Consider the following 21,531-nt stretch of genomic DNA (forward strand, 5'->3'; position numbering starts at 1 on the left):
GCAAAGAGTATTCCAAGCAACCAAGTGCACACCTTTCCTAGCTGCTAGGTTGCCCCATAAGAAATTAGTGATAGCAGCTTCAAGTTTATACTTAACAGACTTAGGGAGCATAAAGACAGAACACCAGTAGCCAATGAGGCTGAAGAGGACATACATTGTCAAATAAAGATGCCCTGCATAAGAGAAGAGCTTAGAAGACCAGAGCGAAAGTTTTTTTTCCACTTTCAAAACAAGAGAGTCACATAAGTTATCCTGCACATTACCCGCAAAGAGGGAAACACCCAAATAAGGAAGAGGCAGTGAAACATGAAGTCAATCTGAGTTGTTGATGAAGGAGAGAGGAACTCTTTCTTCCCCCAAAGAGATAGCATGAGATTTATTTGGGTTAACACATAACCCAGAAGAAAGCTTAAGGGCCTCGATAGCTTGCATAACCTCGTTATAAGAGTGATGATCACCTCTAGAAAAGATGATAAGGTCATCGGCAAAGTTAAGAAGAGAAGGGCAAGCCCCAACCCGAGGGATATAGGGAGGAGCCATGGATCCATTCCAACGTCTATACTCCAAATTTCTAGAGAGGTCTCTCATAACTACAGGAAAAAGATAAGGAGACATGGGGTCCCCCTGCCTCAGGCCTCTATGCATTGGGTGAAATTCTCCTGGAATCCCATAAATAAGAACAACAAAAGAAGTTGAAGAGACACACATCATAACTCTTTCAACCCATGCCCTACTGAAACCCAAGTCAATAAGAGCATTCTTAAGAAAAGGCCAGCTAACCTTGTCGTAGGCTTTGGAAAAGTCAATTTTAAAACAGATGTTACTATGCCGCAGACCCTCAAGTGAGTGAATGCATTCATGAGCAAAGATAATATTCTTTGTGATAGATCGGCCTGAAAGGAAAGCACCTTGGTCCTTGCTGATGACTTTCTGCAAGCAACTTTTCATACGGTTAGAGAGAAATTTAGATATGATCTTACACAACACGTTGCATAAGGCAATAGGTCGGAGATCATGAACTCTGCAAAGACCCTCCGTTTTGGGAATGAGGGCAATATAGTTACGATTAACTTTCTTGACCAATTTCCCGGTGATAAGGAAGTTGTTAATATCATGCAGTAAGTTATGACCAACAATGCTCCAATTCCTTCTAGGAAGCCATCTGGACCTAGATGCACTTTTCCCATTCATAGAGAAAACCACGTGCTTCACCTCATCAAGAGTGGTCGGGAGAAGCAAGGTGACATTATCCTCTACCAACAGTCAAGGGGAATCATCCTTCTTATTCAGACAACAGCCTGTCGAGGGGAATCATCCTTCTTATTCAGACAACAGCCTGAGCCTTCCTCAGAAACTAGATCTCAGAAAAAATAATCACAGATAGTTCTAATGTGATTCACATCGTTAATTCTAGTCCCTGCATGCTCCAAGGCAGATAAGGAATTCTTCGTTCTTTGACCTTTGACTATTACTTGATAGTAAGTTGTGGTTACGATTGCCCTCAGCCATCCACCTGACATGAGCTCTTTGCCTCCATAAGCTATCTTCATCTTCAAGGGAGGCTTGCAATTCTTTTCTAATTAAAATTTCATAATTTTTGTCTCTAACAGTAGAATCCAATTCAAGAGATTTGACTTTGTCAAGTTCATCTCTTAATGCTTTGACACGAATTGAGATGTCAGCCACACAATCCCTAGCCTAACTAGAGAGAGTAGATCGAGTGGATTCCAGTTTCTTAATCACCCTCACAGGGAGCATCCAAAAACACGTGAGCTCCAAGCCTCCTGTACTAGGTAACTGCATTGCGGTTTGGGAGGGTTAGGAGTGAATCGTGTAGACACTTTGAGAGCAGAGTAGTCAAAAGTAAATGTAGGAAGAATCCGCAGATCAGTAGAACTGCCCCATTGAGTCTTCCAGACATTATTAATAAAAGCCCAGTCTAAACTATACAAAATTTTGCTCTCACAAACAACGGAAACATATGGCAGTTCGAAGAAAACCTATTAAAGGAAGAGCAAGAGTTAAGATTAAGTTGGTGGCCAGTTTTGTCTGACCTATCCAACATAGCATTGAAGTCCCCGACTAATAACATCGGGCGTTGGAAATCAGATATAATGTTCTGCAAATGCATGAGCGCCCAAACTCTATTAGCATAACGTGGAGGAAGATAAATACCCTCAGCTAGAAACTTGACTTGAGATTGTTTATCAGTAACCTCTGGAAGAATCCATTACCTATTCAGATTAAAGACCAAAACAAAAAAATTTTGTGGTTTCTACCCATAGAGGATACAAACCACACCTTCGCACATATCAGCATTGGACATGGTAGCATATGAGCCAAGCAAACCAGAGTTAAGGTGGACCTGATCAGCACGAAAAAGGGTGTCAAAAATGAAAAAGATATCAATGGTCTCATGCTGCATAGTGAGAAACAAGTCATGCCTAGCAGAATATCCAGCTAGACCACGGATATTCCAAGCTAAACACTTCATTGATGAGGGGGAAAATCAGTTACCTAGTCGGGAACATTACCTTCACCGACAAGGGTAGGAAGGTTGGAGGTCTGCTGTGGTGGAGAGTTGTCTGAAGGGGCCTCTTCCTGGCAATGGCTCACGCGCTTACGCTTCCCTGCCTGCCCTGCTGGTTTCGGATCAGCAAAACTGCGATTAGCAGTATCCTGTGCAAGTTTCCGATGACCAAACAATCTGCTGCCCCTTCCACGGCTTTGAGTGATACCCCCTGTTGAGAACAAAACTTTAAAATTACCGGCTTGTGGTTCGGCTTTATGGACATCACTCGGAGCTTTAGCTATGAGCTGATATCTATGCTTAGGGGACGATTTGAATGAAAATACTGGGGGTATATCAGTAGGCAAACTATCAATCCAAAAGAAAGGGTTAACCATATTAGTTTAGTTCCCTGTCGCTTCCTTGATGATATCTTTGCCTTTCGTTCTCCTTATGGTAATGTCATTTCTAGGCTCATGGTGGGACCGATTCACACAAACTTTATTAGTTTGATCCACAAGAGGCTTGTCATCGTTGATGTTTATATAACTCCTCGCTGGTTCCTCATGAGTATCACCTAACTCCATAAGAGCTAAGAATTGATTCTTGGATGTAGGTAAACCCTTTTGTCCTTTCAATGTAGGCCGTTTGCTGGAACTGGGGGCCTTCATTGAATCTTTGCCTTTTGTCGCCTCATGTTGGTAAGTCCCTTGTCCACTGGATTCACGGTTGGGGCATTTTTCGATTGGGTGAGAGTTAACACCACAGTTCCTGCAGAACCGTAATCTCTCCCCATAAACTAAGGGTCTGTTTGGTAGGAGGGAAAGGGAGGGATTGTGCAATACCTCCTATGTTTGGTTGGCTAATTAGAAAGGAGGGAAAGGGAGGGAAATGGGCAAAAGGTGTTTGGTTGCAAGGGGAGGGAAGGGGAGAGAAAGGAAAGGAAAGGAAAGGAAAGGAAAGGAAAGGAAAGGGAGGGATTGTTTAGTGTAAATCCCTTCCCTCTCAAATCGGACGGATTGAGAAGGAAATGAAAGAAAGGTAAGTGAAATAGTTTTTTATTCTCACACTACCCCTCCTTTTCTTTCCATCCTTTCTAAATCCATGTGCTATTTAGTCTTTTTTTTTCATTTCTTTTCTTTCCCTTCCCTTTCTATCCAAACAAACTTTTTAATCAACTCTTTCCATTCCTTTCCATTCCATTCCCTTCCCTTCCCTTCCCTTTCTCTTCCCTTCCCTTCCCTTCCCTTCCCATTCCCTCCCTTTCCATCCCTTCCTTTCCCTCCAACCAAACAAAGCGTAAAGGTTGGGAGGTGGCTATCCTTCAGCACAAACTGAAAATCAAAGGGAAGTGGGGCACTCAGAGGAAGTTCAACTTTGATTCTAGCAAAATCCCTTGATTAATGTCTCTTGTTTGAGTATCCATTTCCAAAAGCTCACACTGAAGGCCCTTGAATATGCTGTTAAAGATCTTCGCAGTCCACATATTCAGAGGCATATTTGAGAGGTTAATCCATAGTGGGGCAGAGAGCGTAGGTGGCATGGTAAGAGGTTGTCTTGGATGCCAACGGCAGGTAACAAGAGTCCTGCCCCTAACCTTCCAAGCTCGCTTCTGAAGAATGCATCGTAGTTGTTGTTCATCCTCAACCCTAATGAGAAATGTGCCACTAGCGAGAATGGTGGACTTCAGGTTGGCCTTCCCAGCCCACTGTCTGGTTAGTTCCAGAAAGATAAAGGAGAAATTGGTGCACCCATTAGGGGAGGAGCCTTGCAGCCGAGCCAATGCTGCCCATTGGAACGGGCGGTTCATCTCTTCATAAGCTTCTTCGGGGATGATAATTTTGAATCTGCCATCCTGGATTTCCACCTCCAGAGGGAGCTCTAGTTGGCTGCCAGCAGAAGTCCCTCCAGTAACCAATGAAGCCCATGACCGTTCACCACGCCCCTGTTCCAGTTGAATACCAGATAGAGAGGATTCAGATCCTTGCAGAGAGGGGAAATGCTCGCCGGATGCCATTGGGATTTCCATGGCCCCTTGTCCCTCCCCCACCCAATGCGAGGGGGAGAAAAACCCTCGGCCTGCCTAAACCCTTCGACCAGCCAATACCCTAGTAGAGAAGAGAGAGAAATGGTTGAGCTATAAGCTGTGATTCGAACCTTCCACTAACACGACCATTCTTGTCTACCATATGCTTAGCGCCTTGAATTAAAATGCATGAAACACTGCATTCAAAGAACATGACGTTCTTGTTGTCAAATACCCCCTAAGGGCATCTTTAGTTTTGATGCCCCAAGAAGTTTTTTCTAAAGGTGGCATTTGGCTGTGATAAACTTTCCTGGACAGGAATCTAGATGAAATCCAGAAAGTTGAAAACCAGCTTCTTGAAATTGAATGCGACATTCAATTTTTTTTTTTTTAAGTCATAAAGTCCATCCTAGTTATCAGTATACCAATATATTCACTTTTTCTTGAAATTTCTATTTTGATTCAAAATTGTGACTATAATACCTATCTTCTTTTGTTTCAGTCACGGAAGAGATAGAAGAAATCACAAAAATATGTAGATTATGTTCCTATTGCATGCATCTATAGAACCACCTTATTGTATTCTAGTTTAAATAGCATGCAGCAGGAAAGAGGCAACTTTTGAACGTGACTGGCTATCCCAACCATCAAACACCCTAGAACAAAAAACTAACCTAGCTAGTTAGTGGAAAGAAAGAACTTTCAACTTACAGCTGCACTATCTGAGGCACGACAAAAATTTTGGGGTCAACACTTTTCCAACGGGCACAATCGGTATCAAAGTTGGCCTGAATTAGCCAATTTCAATCGATTCAATGGCAAACCAAACCAGTTTGATTCCATGGCAGACTCAGGGTGCTTTGTGCCGCGTTCAAACCATCTGTCAACTATATTTTAACGTTTCATTTAAATACTTTATAATATTTTTATTTATTTTTAAATATTTTGGCTGATTCACAAAAAATAGACTGAACGAGAAACCAGGTCAGCAGCCTCAGCGATTTGACGCTTGAACCGACTTTTACCACACTGGTTTAATGGAAGGGTGTCTTGAAGTTTGATTGAATATAGTTTCCAGTCAAGAGATAGGATGTCCGCCTCCATGCACCATCCGGACACTCCCTTAACCATATCTTAATGTGATCATTAAGAAGAGAGGTGAATTTCATGATTGCATGTCTAATAAGTCTTTACAAAATCCTTCTCTTTATTCTATAATAAGCAAAAGAAAATTAGAGCGTTGGAATGCAAATATTAAAAATCCTATCTATAAATTAAGGGAGCATTTTTAAAGTTGTTTCTCTAATTTGATAAGGATTTCATGTTAATTTATGCAATTGGTTTTATAATTACATGCATAGACGCATGCACACACACACACACACACACATATATATATATATATAAGAGAGAGTGAGAGACAGAAAGAGAGAGTAATTACTAGACCCTTAGATTTAATAGGAATCATATAAGCCATTGATATCGAAAATGACAAATTATGGATGCTAAGTTATGCAAAGGAGGCAAGTTCTCGTTTAAGGAGACTCATTTGTTTCTACCTTTCTCTCTTTTTTCCTTCCACTTCCTCTTTGAGGAGTATTGTGAACTCACAGAAAGAACAGCTTGACTTCTCAGTTTAAGGAGACTCATTTGTTTCTCCCTTTCTCTCTCTTCTCACTTCCTCCTTTGAGAGTATTTTGAACTCACCAAAAAACAGCTTGACATCTCCCTTTCTCTCTCTCTCTCTTTCTCACTTACTCATTTGAGGAATATTTTGAACTCACAAAAAAACAGCTGGACTTCGTGGTACAAGGAAATATGTTTTTAGCAATAGCCAAAAAGTTGCTAAAAACATGAAAAGTTGTTAATATAAGTCTTTAGTTACGGTTTCGGACTGCCGCTAAAAAGTAGAAAACTGTTCCTACTACTGGTGGCCTAAAAACCTTTAGCACCACAACTGTTTACCTTTATATATATGATATATATGGGCAGTCTGTTTAGTAATGTCCATCGGACGAAATGCATTGGGGCGTAGGTTTGGACGGCCGGAGGATTTCACCTCCTATATATTGAAATCTGTAAATGCAAGATGTTCTCAGATGGCTAAATATTTAAAAACTATCAGATAAATCATCGCTAAAAACATTACAAATCTTCACCACATCATAAACCATTTTTAATGCTTTCCACTGTATGATAATTTTTAGCAACAGTTTTTTAATATTTTGTTATCTGCAATATGTGAAAGTCGACTTTCTTTCTCTCTTTCTCGGGAGACAGAACGAGGGGATTCCTCCTCTCACCACCAGATGGCGGTGCATGTCTTCTCGCTGGTGCCACCCGATGGCCAGGGGCCGTCAAGCGGTGAGGGGACACGCATCACTGCCGTAAAAAAAAAAAAAAAAAAAAAAAAAAAAAAGAAGGAAAGCCCAACAACAACAACAACCAAAGGACCCTCCGATCTTTTATATGTAACAAGCTGGTGGCACAAATTATATGAGAGGAAATAGTACTCGTTTGTAAACTATTTTTATCAAAGAAACTTTTCATTTCTATGGAAAAAGGACATGGCGGATTTAAGAAGGACTATACCAATTGAATGTTTTGTGAAATGGCCATTTTGCAATAGAATACATCATTGTCTATCAGCCTAACGGTACTGATTCATGTGAGGGTTGCGGTAAAGTTTGTGCTCCAAGTGATCACAAGGCACTCACTCCAACATAGTTCGATCTGATCATATATATATATATATATATATAACCGGCTTTGTATACACATTTATCATGTCATCCATGAAGGCTGATAATTGGTGGATCCTTATAGAGGGGACACCCAATTAATGCTTCCATATCCCTCATCTCTCCTACTCTTCAAAACACGACAAAAAACCAAACTGGTCGTGTTTCATGTTATTTTACCCAAACCAAAAAAAAAAAAAACTTTCATAACAGTTCCATCGCTTAGTCGCTAGCTTGATATATATTACCGTAAAAGTGATTAGGTCTCTCATTGTTTTAACTTTCCTACTGCAAGCCGACATTTTTTTTGTGCCAATTGTCGACTGGTACATATATGTAAGGATGTTAAGACATCAGGTTCTTATTGGATTTATCCTTAATCATATCTAGTTTTTTAATTATTCACATGCAATATTTGAATGTGATTGGAATATATATATATATATCCAACTCTAAAATCCAATTTCTCAATCCTATTTCTCAATCCTATTCAGATCTGAATCTGGTATTTAAATTCACTTCTGAATTTGAATCCAATTTTTAAATTGAATATGTCTCACCTTTACCATGTTAGGGCAATGGATATAGGATATTTTTTTGAAATTAAAAGGAATCCGTATCTGACTATAATCGGATATGTATATATATCAGAATTTGAATCCAAATCTGACTGGAAGTCATTCCTTAAATCTCAATCTGAACTGATTTCATAATCGAATATTAATATTTTTTATATCCGATTTTTTGACACATTTTGGTCGGACATGCATCCAATCTAATATATTACTCAAACTTCCCCCTCAAAAACAGAAGAGGGAATACTATCTTTCTGTTGTGTAATATCTTTGTTTAGAATCCTTGATATCAATAACATTTACCTAGTGGTGTTAATGGACTGACTATGCTCGTTAATCATTCTGCTTTTGGGTATCTTTAGAGAGAGTTTAGTAAACAAATCTGTGATCGATTCCAATTCTGGAGTATCACTTGTTTTACCACAAATGATAAAATTAAATAACTGGAAGAAATCTAGCCACATAATCTCATAATCTACATCAACTACGACTCCAATTTACTAAAAGACATGTATTCAGTTAATCAGTCATTAAGTTTACACATGTTCTTTGAGAAAGGAGAAAATCTGCGACTTAGATTGCGGAAAAACTCAATCATGAAAACTCAAAACCTTTTTAAACTAGCTTACTGTATGGTATGTTTCTTTGAAACCACATTGAAGTGCCAAGTCCAAATTGGATAAAAAGTGACAGCAGAAACTCCCTCTCTTTCTCTCTGTCTTCACAATTCCATGACAGGTTGAAACTGTTGTCTTTTTCCCTGCCCTTGGATCCAGGCGTGCTTCAACTAGAGTGTAGCACTTACTACCGTTTGTAACCCAGAAAAGTAGCGACCATGAAAATCGAACTAAGGAATAGACTATTGCTGACCCATCAACTTTCCCTTCTCTCTCTCTCTCCCTCTCCCACCACAATTCATGACAGGTTAAAACTGTTGCCTTTCAAGGCTGCATCAACTATAGTGTACCATCTGCTACCATTTGTAGTCCCAAAGAGCAGCGGGCAAAATCAAACTAATTAAGGACCAGACTACCGCTAGCTCATCATCATCTCTCTCTCTCTCTCTTTCTATATATATATATATATATTACTGTTTCTACTCTACATGTCTCCACATATGTACTACCGTTCTTCTATTCTTGGATTCTTCAACTATTAGTTACAGCCGCTTCTGAGAAGATCTACAAGATTTGCTGCTTGTTTTAGCATGAAACAAAAAAGATAGGCCCTTAAATTAAAGAAACATGTAGTTAAAGGGCTTGCTGGCTGCAACGATCGACGCTTGTAGCATACTCAAAGCGCCCATGACCTCCCTTTCCATACCCATTCTCTTTCTGGGCACTCCCTTCCAAATTGCATGTGAACCAACTTCTCTGTGGACCTGCATTGGGAGTTGCACTCTCCTTTCTATCTTTCTTTATCTTTTTTTAGGGGTGCAAAAATCCATCGTTTAAGAGACAAAGTTTCTTCTTGATTTAAAAGCAACCTTCTTTCTTCTGAATTTCTTGCTATGCTTTATACATTTTGAGAGATCTGAGGAATCTGAATCATGTGTATCTGGTGAAACAGCTTGAATCATAATTAAGTTGGAAGAAGTTTTATCTTGAAATGTCTAACTTCTCTCAAAATTCAGTCTCTGAATTAGCAAAATTGAATGAAATTGAAGTTGTTTGTCAAAGTATTGGTTCACCAAAAAATTCTTTTAGTTAGTTATGTGAAAAGTAGTGTGCAGTCAGGACATGTGTAGGATTTAGGGATCTGTAAGGCATCTCATCTACCAAACTAAAGTTATGGCTGATTATCTTTTCTGGGTTTAAATTAAACAAATATTTGGATGTTTATCTCTGTTCTGACTTTTCCGGTTTAGGGTGTTCTATTTCTTATATGAGAAATGAATCCTTTCAAAATCTGTCAGAGAACAAAGTCTCCCCCGTTGCAGAAAACAGAGGCAGATATGTCTGGCACCAATTTCTACTAAACTTTTCCCAAACCTCCGTCTCTAATTCACTTTATTTTTTATGAACAGCATTGAAAAATAAATTAATTTTTTTAAAACCACATTAACAAGTTTTCATCTAGCCCTTAAAGTGGTGCTAGTTATTTTTTAGAAAATTATTTAAATTTTCACTGTGTTCTTAAGTGGCCGATAAAATTCCTCAATTGCATGTGATCGCGTCGCAGTTTTTCCTAGTTTTTCCATTAAAACCGCGATATATTTACCATGTAATGGAAGAATCTAAGGGATCTACTTGCAGTTTTTTTAGAAACCATTCGCCTATCTTGGAAACTTCTGGGAAAAATGGAACTCTTTCTCGACATTACAGTAAAAAGTTTAACCCCTGTGAAATTTTTCTTTCCCTTGAACTAGAGAGAGGGAGAGAGAGGAGAGCTCTGGCGCAGTGAGGTTGATGGGGGGCCTTTTCCCTGACCCCACACCCCTCGACGTCCTTTAGCCTGCACCCATAGCCCAAAGTATCCCACCATGGTCCCTTTCTCTACAAGGCACAGAGCCGTTACTTCCTTTTCTTGATCCGTTAACGCCCTTCCAGCCGGCCACTGGCGTCTCTGCTCGAGGAAGAAGACGATGAACCTGGCTTCCAGAAGAAGGGCAGCGGTTAAAAATGTCGGTATCAGTAAGAACGGGAGCCCTGAGTCCGGTGCAGGAATGGAAGGCAAGCAGGGCACCCGTAATTCTCCTTCCAATGGCAGTTTGGGGAAGAATTGCAATCTGAGTAGCATTGAGAACAAGCGAAAATTGTGGACTGAAAGCAGTGATGGGGCAGAGAGAAGCCCTCTGCATAACACCAGACTCCGATCCAGTTCTCATAATGGGAGAATTTTGCATAAGTCCAGAGAGCTCGGTGCGTCCCGGGAGACGAGGGCCGTTTCCAGGAGTTTGAGCGCTAGTTTCCGCAGAGAGAAGGCTGGATCTGAAGAGATTGATGGCGAATCTGAAGAATTGCGGTCGGAGGTGGAGGTGAAAGTAGAAGAGAAACACGTGGATGAGCAGATAAAAGGAGGGGAAGAAGAAGAAGAAGAAGAAGAAGAAGAAGAAGAAGAAGAAGAAGAAGAAGAAGAACTGAAAGAAGAAGAAGCAGAAGCAGAGGAGGAGGAGAAAAGATTGGTGGTTTTGGAGGTCAAGTCATCTGGACGCAGAAAGGAGGTGGTTGTTGAGGATATCAAAGAAAACAAAATTCCACCAGCAACGACCACAATCGGGAAATTCGAACCGCCTGAAATTCCGTTCAATTTCTCAAAACCAGTTCCCTGTAAGTGGTTTTCTAAAGAACCAAAATGCTCTCTCTCTCTCTCTCTCTCTCTCTCTCTCTCTCTCTCTCTCTCTCTCTCTCTTTCTTCTCTCTATCTCATTACATTTTCTGGCAATTTAGGTCACGAACCGTATGAAGGCGCGGCGGCAACTCAACAAAGAATGCAGGGGCTAGGTGGACTTTTCATCTCTCATCTCTCAGTTTCTCTTTTCCCTGTTTATGCTCTGCTTCCTTGCAAGATCACCATTGCCTCTCATGACAAATGTGATGCTTCTTTCCTTCAGTGGATGTCTTTTTGTGGAGAGACATTTCAAGATCAGCTTTCGTGTTCGGATCCGGCTCATTTCTGCTGCTATCATCGTCTTACGCCAAAGATCTCAATTTCAGGTGAATCAATTAAGACTTTTCTGCTATCTTTTTACAGTTTCTGTCTTACGGATTCTGCGAATCTTGATCTGGTTTCCCCAACGAACTTGCAGCCTGATTTCTGCAATTTCCTATGTTGGTCTCTTCTACCTCGCCATAGTCTTCATCCACAGAACAATTCTCGTCAAGTAAGCAAATCTGAGGGATACCATTTCCTCTGAATCTCACTTTCTGTTTTCCCGTAACTGAAATTACGAGGACCTCTGTCCAGGGGAGGAGTGGACTTGGATGAGATGCACACCAGAAGCGCACTACGCGAGGAAGATGCGATCTGGTTACTGCGGCTCGTTCTGCCTTACTTGAACGAGATTTTGTTCAGAGTGAAATCCATTTTTTCTGGTGATCCTGCAACTACCATGAAGGTGAAGATGCGACGAAATTCCTACTTCGTTTTCCCCTTTCTATCAATAATTTGAGATGCCATTGTCGTTAAAAAGTGGGAACATATCGGTGGTGGTTCAGGTGGCAGTGCTGCTGTTTCTGTTAGCGAGATGCGGCAGCTCCATAACCGTGTGGACGTTAGCCAGATTCGGTAATGATCTCATCGTTCACTTCCGTTTAGCCAGACACGGCCAACGTCTTCCTCCCTCTTTGACCCTTCCTTGCTTTCTTGTTTTCCCTTCTGTTCTTCAGATTTGTTTTACTTTGTTAATTATTGCGGATGATCATGTGCAGGTTTCTTCGGGGTGTTTACGATTCCCAAAGTTTATGCTTCCTACTCGGTTCAGCTTACCAGATACGGTGAGTGAGAGACATCCTTACCTTTCACATGACACGTGCTCTCTCTCTCTCTCTTTGTGTGTGTTGCTTTTGTACTGTTAGCACAGCGTTGTTAACGTCGTCAGATATGAAGTTGGCACAGTTAAATGACTAAGGAAAAACATAACTATATTCTCATTTCTCACAAAAGGCAAATAATTTAATTGCCGTTTTCTTTGACAAGATAAAGCATATGCATGTGATTTCTGTGTTGGAAGACTTAAAAGTTGAAAGCAAATGCTTGCTTTTGTCCAAGTGCTGAAGACCACTGATATGGTCTTATATACTACATTACCTTTGCAAAAACTTGCCGAGAATAGGAGCTCTGGCGATAAGGTTTCAAAGCAAAGATCACCTTTTGTCAAAGTCTAATCTAAAACGCGACCGTTGTTTGTCTATTCTCAATAGTGTCTATCCAAGCGAATTGATGACCGTTAACCTGATAGACTGTGAACAAAAATCAGGGACTCATTGTCCTTTTTTTCGTGGAATCCTAATTGCATCAGGGAATGTAGGGTAGCTGATTGGGTTGGTAGGCTAATAAAGCTTTGTTATCAGTTTAATTTTCATTGATTGCAAATGATAGCAGACACTATTCTTCAGTTAAAAAGAGTACTTGTAAGTTCATGTAAGGTAAGTTTATCTAAGGTTCCCAAACAGCCCTAGACGTGAAGGAAATTAAGAACCCGTACGTCTATCATAGCCAACCAAGACCAAAAGGCCGGCCATTAGCGACCAATGCCATTGTGTCCTGGACCTCCTCTTCCACTGTCTTTTCCCTTCTCCCTTTTACTTATTTTTCTCTCTTTTTTTTCTTCCATTTACACAAATGTTTTTTTTTTTTTTTTCTATCAAACTAGTACTGGATCTTAATGACAAGTATTGAAAAGAGGAAAACCACAAGTACTGGATAATTGACTCTGCGTATCTTTTTTCTCATCTCTCTTTCTTGGCATTTTAAATCAAGACGGCTGCTGAATGTTGTCGGCGGCATGACTAAATATTTACATAAACCTTTATTAAGAATTACCATAAACCTGGCTAAGTCATAAACCATTACCCCTACTCATATTCCATGGTGCTTTTAGAGACCAACCCTAAAAAGTGGGCCTCCCCTCCGTTGGGCAATTGGTGGTACGTAGCATCCCGGGTGGGTTCACCTCCAACTTTAAGCATTATTTAAAGTCAGTGCTCAACTCTACGAAATGTTTTATTTTATGTTGGCCAAGACTAATAAGTAGTTGACAAATCTACTATTTATTTATGTTTTATTTTGTTTTCCATGGCATTATTCTTGGTTCATTAATTTCCCAACGGCATTCGGTAATTCATAACCACAAAATGTGTTAGAATTGTTACTTAATTTGAAGTTAATTAGCATTAGGTGAGGCAAAGGTAATGGGGAACTTTTACCAGATTGTTGAGAGTGGTTGGTAGCTGCATCAAATGTTCGTAACGTGATGGGATACTTCACTTATTTTGACGATAGGTCACGCGGATTGAATTTGGTGGTAGTATTTCCAATAATTTATTAAACAAAGGCTGTACTTATTATTGATAAACGATGCTATTTTAACATGTTTAATTCCTTTTAGTTTTGCTAATAATATGCAGTAACTTTTCCTTTTATGTATGAGAGAGAGAGAGAGTCCGGTCCATGCGTTGGAACAGTGTGGGCGCCTTCTTCAGTAATTAAGAAGAACAAATTAACATCGGGCTTCCTTCCCATGCATGGAGACTTACATTCCTGTCTTTCTCTTTTCAGGGAGATTTTGGATCGGTCGTTTTCGGGATGCTTGGAATTCCTGTTCTCACAAGAAGGCCGCGGCGATTGCCATTTTCACCGTCATATGGAATTTATCATCAATGGTCGCTCGTGTTTGGGCTGGTAAGCATGTGTGTGTGCGTGTGTATGTGGTTTTAATTGAATTATCAATACATCCGAGAAATTGGTAGGTACCACACTCTTAAAGAAATAATCTTGACCATCCGAATGATTGAAAGAAAAACAAGATAGAGTATTTTGAGCTACTTAAATTAATTAACAATTTTTTTTTTCTCAACCATCTGTCTTTAAAAGATAAAGAACTAACTTGCTTGTCATTAGACAATACTATTAATTTTAAACATTTTAATATGTTTTAATTAATGTATTATATATCCCATAATAGAACTTACTAAATGTAGCTGTTGAAGAGAAGGTGTGAATCAATAAAGGAATATGAATTTTGTTAAAGAAATGCAAATTTATGTTGTAAATGTGGGGTTCAGTATCGTATCTGAATAATCCTTAAAATCTGATGCATATTGTGGATGTGCCATTTACTTGTATGGGGTTGCATGGGCCTATTTTTTTATATTTTTTATTTGAGATTTTTAAAATATTTTATTAATTAAAACAAAAAGCGCCTGTGTTGCATTGGGCTGGGGTCGGCTAGCCAGGGTGAGCCACTGGGCAAGGGCCATGGGTCGATCTGACAAACTTTGAGGACTGGGTATGAAACAGATAATATATTGAAAAAGTTATTTTTATTATATATTTTTATAATTTCATTATAAATGTCTGTTTATATGTTAAGTACATATTTTAAATGTTTTTTTATTAAAATTGCTTCACCTTGGATCTTGATGGTGGGATCCATTAATGTAAAAAAACATGGATTTAAAATTGGATTGAAGGAGGATCAGACAAAAAAAGGTAGATCTTAGATCTACAATTCTGAGATCAGATCTGTAGTAATCAAACTCCACCTGTATTCTCCAAGAAATGAAAAAACAGTTTTTTTTTTTTTTTCAAAATAACAAAACGCCAAAAGCCACCTGTATTCTCCAAGAAATGAAACAACAGTTTTTTTTTTTTTTTTCAAAATAACAAAACGCCAAGGTTTGTGAAAGTGGAGAAGACTGTTAGGAAGGGGGAAATAGATTAGGTAGGTGTGGGATGCAACTTTTTCCTTTCCTCTCTCCTTTCTTCCATTCATCGCTTTGCTTGGCCAAAAGCAAAGCATCACATGCAAGAATCGCCCACAGGCGACCCGACCCGTTTCCCAAAAGCCTTTCACCCATTAGAAAATTCATTACAACGGTGGATGGATGAGAAGCTTCCTAGTAGAGTGCCCGAGTTTCGGTTTCTCCTTTTTTTTTTTTTTCTTTTCTTTTCTTTTAAGGGAGGTACCAAGCATCTTTGGGGTCACCAAGCATCTTTGGGGTCAGAGACTTAACCCTACAGATGGTTCACCCACCCACCGACCTTCGCGTCATTCAACGGCGTCAAACAGCGTCGTAGAACAACGTTAAAAAGTCGGACAGTCACAACGGTAAATATCTATAGGCCAAATTTTTTACAGTCGGTAAATGCCCGGCCATAAAGGAAAGGCTTTGCAATTAAGGGGCTCGCGCAGGGAGACATAATGCGCGCATTATGTACTTGAGTGCTCGCGGGTGGCAGAAGGCAGTCGAGTAAACTTTTGTATGCATGAACTGAGTTAAGGAGTTTCAGTGCTGGGCCGCCGACGAATCCAGTGGTGTTGTCTTGTGCAGCGTTCCTTCTGGTCGTGGCCGTGCGGCTGTACCAGCAGTCCCTGAGCTCCGAGTGGGACGAAGTAGAACCCTCCTCGGCTTCTGCAGCAGCAGCTGCGGCGGCGGCGGCAGAAGATGGAAAAGAAGCAGGCAAGTGCGCGGCTCAGAGCCCAAAGGACAGGGCCCAAAGGAACAACAAGAAGATCTTTGATGGGGGTAGTGGTAAAGTGCAGCAGGAAGCTACAGCGGTGATGCCCACGAGCAAAAGATGATTTCCTTTGTTTTTTTTTTGGTTGGTTTCACTTTCAAGGCGATGCATGGTGGGATGAAAGAAGGGTGTAAATGTGGGGGGCGATGAAAAGTAAAAGGGTTGGGGTGAAAAAAAAGTAAACGGTGTTGCATGTGCCCATGTCTGGAGCATTATCCTTTCATTGGGAATTGAATAATGCCTCCCGGACAATCACTCAGTCAATAAAAATGGCCACTTGTGCTTTCCTCATGTTTCTGGTCCCACCACCTTTAACTAGACGCCTATTCCATTCACGCAGGCAGGCATAAAGCGAATTTAATGGCTAGATATCGACTTATGGATACATAGCTTGTTATTTTGATTGGACCTGTGCCTGATATTGCTAAATAAAATAATTACAGTTGTGGACAAACATTCACAGACATGTGTAAATGCAAATCATCGAAATTAAAACAAATAATATATAGCAAAAGCATACCTAAATCCATCGCATATTTGATTTATGCAAAATCATGCATAAATAACAACGTTTCTGATGAGAAATAGAGAAACTGATGCGAAAAAATACGGTTACGGAGACCACTTAAATTTTTGGATTCAACACATTGATGAAATCCACATCCGGTATCCCTTTATTTGAAATTACTCCTACTCTTAGAAATGATAATTAGACCCAACCTAAGTTGTCACAATTATCGGTCTGTCCTTTACAGGCACACAATACATAAATTAATAATAACACATGTAGACCCACACTTAGATTTCAATACCGATAAATACTCACATGAAATATGTGAGAATATCAAGATTTTAAGAACAGCTTCAAGCCGTTAATTTGATTGGGTTGATCTCAAGTTTGGTGCATAAAATTACGCACGAAAGTGGATTAAAAGTTTATTGTTTTGAACTTGGCAAGATCCCTCTACATGAAAACTTAAACTTAATACGAAAAATAGATAATTGAGATTTTTAAAATCGAATCAACTGTTGAGATAACCAACCCTCAACTCCTAAATTGTGGAAATGTGTAGCTGACACGGTTAACCAAGTTTATAATTTGGTGAAAACATGCTGGCCACACATTTTCTTTTATACAGTGTATAGCTCACGAGAATTCGTTGATAACGTTACTCGATACTTGACATTCTACAGATTGACTTTATACAGCTGTACTCATATAACATAGGATCTGCAGATTAACCTTGTACAGTTATACTCATATGGTTTGCTTCTTTTCACTTATATATATTGACTGATCACAGCGGCAGAGACATTGGAACCAGAAGAAAAGACAATCAAGTCCGGCCAAACCATGGCCCCTACCTATCTGCATAATAGACAGAGTGGCCCTTTTATCAGATCGGACTGTGGTGGTGTTGGTGGTATGGACCCAGATGGCAAATGCCAAGTTATTCTAGATGCTTATTATTAATTTTTTTGCCTTACAAAATTTAATAAATTTTAGATCAGTCACTGTACCTTTTTTAATCCTTGAAAAATCACATGTGTACAGTATTATGCAAACAAATTGGTGAGAGTGGAATTATAAGTTTTGACTGTTAATTTGTACACATCTTTGATGGAAATAGACGCACACCTGCTGAGGCTTCATGTTTGTGCAGCAACAGGCCCGATGTTGGGCAAAAGGTTCTCTTCATGGTAGCACGCAGCAAGGGCTCCTGTTCTTGGCAACAACAACAAATTAATAGAGAAAGAAATTGAAAGAGAAAGAGAGACACAAGTAAATTTGGGAACAAGGTTTGCTTCGGGAGTCTTTTGATATCAAGTAACTGATGTTTAACGAAGTGGGCTGATTGCACATTTATAGACTTCCGGTTTCCCTTTTCCAGCCCAATAGTAAACGTGTCTTTTGGAGACACATTTTGGTAATGCCTCTTCAAAGCACCTCAAAGGCATCCCTTTCCCAACATATACACAATGCTGGTAATGGTTTTATGAAAAGCTAATTACCACTGCCTAGGAGCTTGTTTTTCAACTATATATATATTTTTTTTCAATTTGTATACTTTGTCCTTATTGTGTTCACCAATGTACCCTTCTGGTTATTTTATATATATATATATATATATATATATATATATATATATATAATTTCCTTCAAATCACCATTTAGGATGCAGTTTTTACAACCATTTGTCATAAATCAAGATCACAATGAAATACTATGGCTAATATAATAATAACTGAAGCCATATTTGCTAGGGGAATAAGTTTTTGAATAATCTACTCCCTCCTTTTGAGAGAAAACCTTAGCCACTAATCTTGCTTTATACTTGTCAATAGAGTCATCTGATTTAAACTTTTTCTTTAATACACATTTACTTTCAATGAGTTTTTGTCCTTCTAAATGATCAAACAATTCCGGAACATTGTTCTTTTCTATTGATTTTATTTGCTCATTCATTGCCTACATCCATTATTAAGACTCTTTTGAAGTAATAGCTTTACTATAGCTCAAACTATCATTCATTTCATCAAGGTCAAAAAAATAGCATAATTCCTCTATTAAACACACATAATAATCTTTTAGATAAGCTGGAAGGGATCTATCCTTTTTCTGACTGATTAGAGATTGCCAAGATGATGTAGAGGGCTTATTAGTAGTTGGTTCATTGCCAAACTATTTTGGAGTTGATTCATTGCCTAACTACTCATAAATTTCTATATCAACATTTACAGGATCATGATCATCCCCTATTTGATGATCCATTTCATTGTAGAGTTCTTCAAGACACTCAACATCACAACTTTTTATTAAGCCCACAACTGGATTATATAACATTTTCTTTTGGATCCCTTTGAATACCTAATAAAGATGCATCAAATGGAGATGTTATCTAATTTATCTTTTGTAGGATCTAGCAATTTTACATGTGCTATAGATCCACATCTTTTTAGATGTTATAGTCAATGTCCACCTTTTATAAGGTGAATGAGGCATTTCCTTGCATAACACCCTATTTAATATGTATGTTATTATATACATCACTTCACCCTAAAATTTCTTGGGTAAGAGTGCTCCTTCTAACATAAATCCTACCATGTTTAAGAGAGTTTTGTTATACATCTCTACAACACCATTCTATTGTGGTGTCCTACACATGGTTCTTCACTTTTTTATTCTTAATTTTTGGCAGCATCCAAAAAAATTCATTTGAAGTGTATTCCCCTTCTTTGTCAGACCTTGTCTTTTAATGTTCTTTTCAAGTTGATTTTCAACTTCAATCTTGTATTCTTTGAATTTTTCAAATGCTTCAAATTTGTTGTGAATTAAATAGATATATCCATACCTTGAATAATCATCAATACATGTTATACAATACAACTTTCACTATGAGTAGCACCTTAATTGACCACATATATCAGCATGAATTAATTCAAGTGGTTCTTTGGCTATTATAGATTGTTTTGGAAATGATTTCCTTGTCATTTTGCATACATGCACTATTTACATGTTTGAAAGTCAGCCTTACTAAAATTAATTCCTTGATTTGCCGTGATCTTCATCTTCTTGATACTAATGTGCCCAAGCCTTTTTATGCTAAGAATTCACATCCATTTGCAAAATACAAACAATATAAGCAGAAACATTTGAAATTTTATTTATATGCTCAAATAGTTTAATTATCTTTGTCAAAGTTTCATTCAAAATGGATTTGAACATGTTTTCCCATGCAGACATTCCCAGTTAATGTAGGTACCAAAATTAAATTTCTTTCATGCAAGGTACAAAAAGTAAATTAATAAGATGAATGAAACTCCCTTATACATAAGTTAGGTATGTTCCAACTCCCAAAATATTATGAGAATTGTTCCCTATATAGACTTTATGTGCCCCAAGTTGGTATTCTATCATCTCTATTGCTCCCTCTTTTGACTTTGCTATATGTTGACTGGATCCAAAATTAATCCACCAGCCATATAAATCCTCATTTGCAAAAAGGCACTCAAAAAATAACACAAACAATACCTTATTGAATGTTCTTCTTCTTGTTCCTTCTGCTCTTATCTTTGTAGTTGAAGCTTTGATTTCCAAACACCTTGGTATGACAGTTTTTCTTCATATGCATCAAGGGCCTATATAAAGTATAGGACTTGTTATGAGATCCATGTTTATTTTGAAATCTGTACCTTTTCTTTTATCAAACTTGCCATTTTCTTTTTAAAATTTTTATACCTAGATGGTGTATTTTGGTAGAGGGCTGATCTTGGACTAGTACGAGTTCATTTTTCTCTTCTTTTTTCATATGTTCTTGATCTATTGCCAATTGTAGGGGAAGTTCAATTAACTTAAGACCTTTGGCATTAAGCCTTCGAGCAGTAGAGACCATTTTCCAATAATTGGGATAGACTATTTAACATAGCTGATATTTGCATGTTCTCGATCACATTGTCTACCACACTAATAGATTCTTTCATTATATATGAATTGTATTGCTCAAAAAGAAGTTGCAATTAAATCTTAGAGGTGGTATTATATTTAGAAGCAATTGCAACAAACACTTCTTTTGTAGTTTTGTAATCCTCAGACACCCTAATCAAATCATCATCCATATAAGTCACCATAATGGTTCAAGCCATTAAATCATCTCGTTTTTTTTTATTATTTTTCTTCTCATCTTTAGAAGGTTTTCCTCCTAAAGTTGGGATTAATTTTTCAAGAACATATTCAAGGTCTTCTATGGTAGGAGTCAAGGGGATTCTTCTTTTCCATGTATGAAAGTTTGTCCCTTTTAATTTGCCAATTTTGGCTAATTCAGTGGCATAAACCTTACTCATCATTTTTGTTTATTTATTTGGCATGTTTAATAATGGAAAAATAATAAAACAAATGAACTAGTAGACAAAAAATAATTTTAGTATCCACCATATTCAAATTGTAAACTTGATTTCAATACACAAGTCTAAAATAACATGTTAGAATTTTGTTCCATGTAATTTTTTACGTTTTCATGTTTTTCTACAATTTTCTGTTTTTTGTTTTATTTTGAAACCAATTACAAAATGTGTTTTAGACCTGTGCTCATTTCTACTAGTTTTGGAAAAGCAAGAAGCAATAAGATGTAATATTTATCTTAAAACAGGCTCTAGTTGAAAAATACTTTTAGGACCCTTGTTAGCAAATTATTGAAGAGAAAAGTTGTGAGTTAAATGGTTAAAATTTATAAGCGCCTTTTAAAAGAAACCAGAAACCTTTGGGCCAATTCTATAATTTCTAAAAAATGGGTATAAATCTGCACTTTGAGCCAATCACTTATTTTCCAAGTTTGTTTCTTTCTCTCTTTCAGGGTTTTAATATGCAGAATGTTATAGAGATCAGGCATGGCCTTCTCCAACCATCGACACACCTTCAGAGCGATGGCAATGAGACCAACAAACCGCCAAGATCTTAGGAGAGAAGACCCAAAACAAGAAGTCTAGGAAAAAGGAAAACAA

General features: G+C 38.4%; 1 protein-coding gene across 2 annotated transcripts; it reads left to right on the forward strand.

Annotated features, from left to right (window-relative positions):
- The first annotated feature begins 10,238 nt into the window (after positions 1–10,238).
- On the forward strand, positions 10,239–17,643 carry LOC116253559 (reticulon-like protein B21). Of its 2 annotated transcripts, none has more exons than XM_031628422.2 (9): positions 10,239–11,120; positions 11,241–11,294; positions 11,405–11,507; positions 11,600–11,674; positions 11,758–11,908; positions 12,009–12,078; positions 12,222–12,287; positions 14,071–14,193; positions 17,337–17,643. In XM_031628422.2, the coding sequence occupies exons 1-9, from the start codon at positions 10,436–10,438 to the stop codon at positions 17,504–17,506; spliced, it is 1,497 nt and encodes a 498-aa protein (XP_031484282.1). In that variant the 5' UTR covers positions 10,239–10,435; the 3' UTR covers positions 17,507–17,643. The 2 variants fall into 2 exon arrangements, with proteins under 2 accessions (XP_031484282.1, XP_031484281.1); XM_031628421.2 differs by lacking the exon at positions 17,337–17,643 and adding an exon at positions 15,846–16,323 and having other exon boundaries at positions 10,241–11,120.
- Positions 17,644–21,531: the final 3,888 nt, after the last annotated feature.

This window comes from Nymphaea colorata, chromosome 4 (genome assembly GCF_008831285.2).
Source record: "Nymphaea colorata isolate Beijing-Zhang1983 chromosome 4, ASM883128v2, whole genome shotgun sequence".
NCBI lineage: Eukaryota > Viridiplantae > Streptophyta > Magnoliopsida > Nymphaeales > Nymphaeaceae > Nymphaea > Nymphaea colorata.

What these genes read in the sequence shown, in the direction of transcription:
- LOC116253559 (XM_031628421.2), top strand. Translation starts at nt 10,436, where the DNA reads ATGAACCTGGCTTCCAGAAGAAGGGCAGCGGTTAAAAATGTCGGTATC. An exon ending in GTGGACGTTAGCCAGATTCG is followed by an intron (nt 12,079 to 12,221) that starts GTAATGATCTCA and finishes GATCATGTGCAG; the next exon opens with GTTTCTTCGGGGTGTTTACG. An exon ending in GGTTCAGCTTACCAGATACG is followed by an intron (nt 12,288 to 14,070) that starts GTGAGTGAGAGA and finishes TTCTCTTTTCAG; the next exon opens with GGAGATTTTGGATCGGTCGT.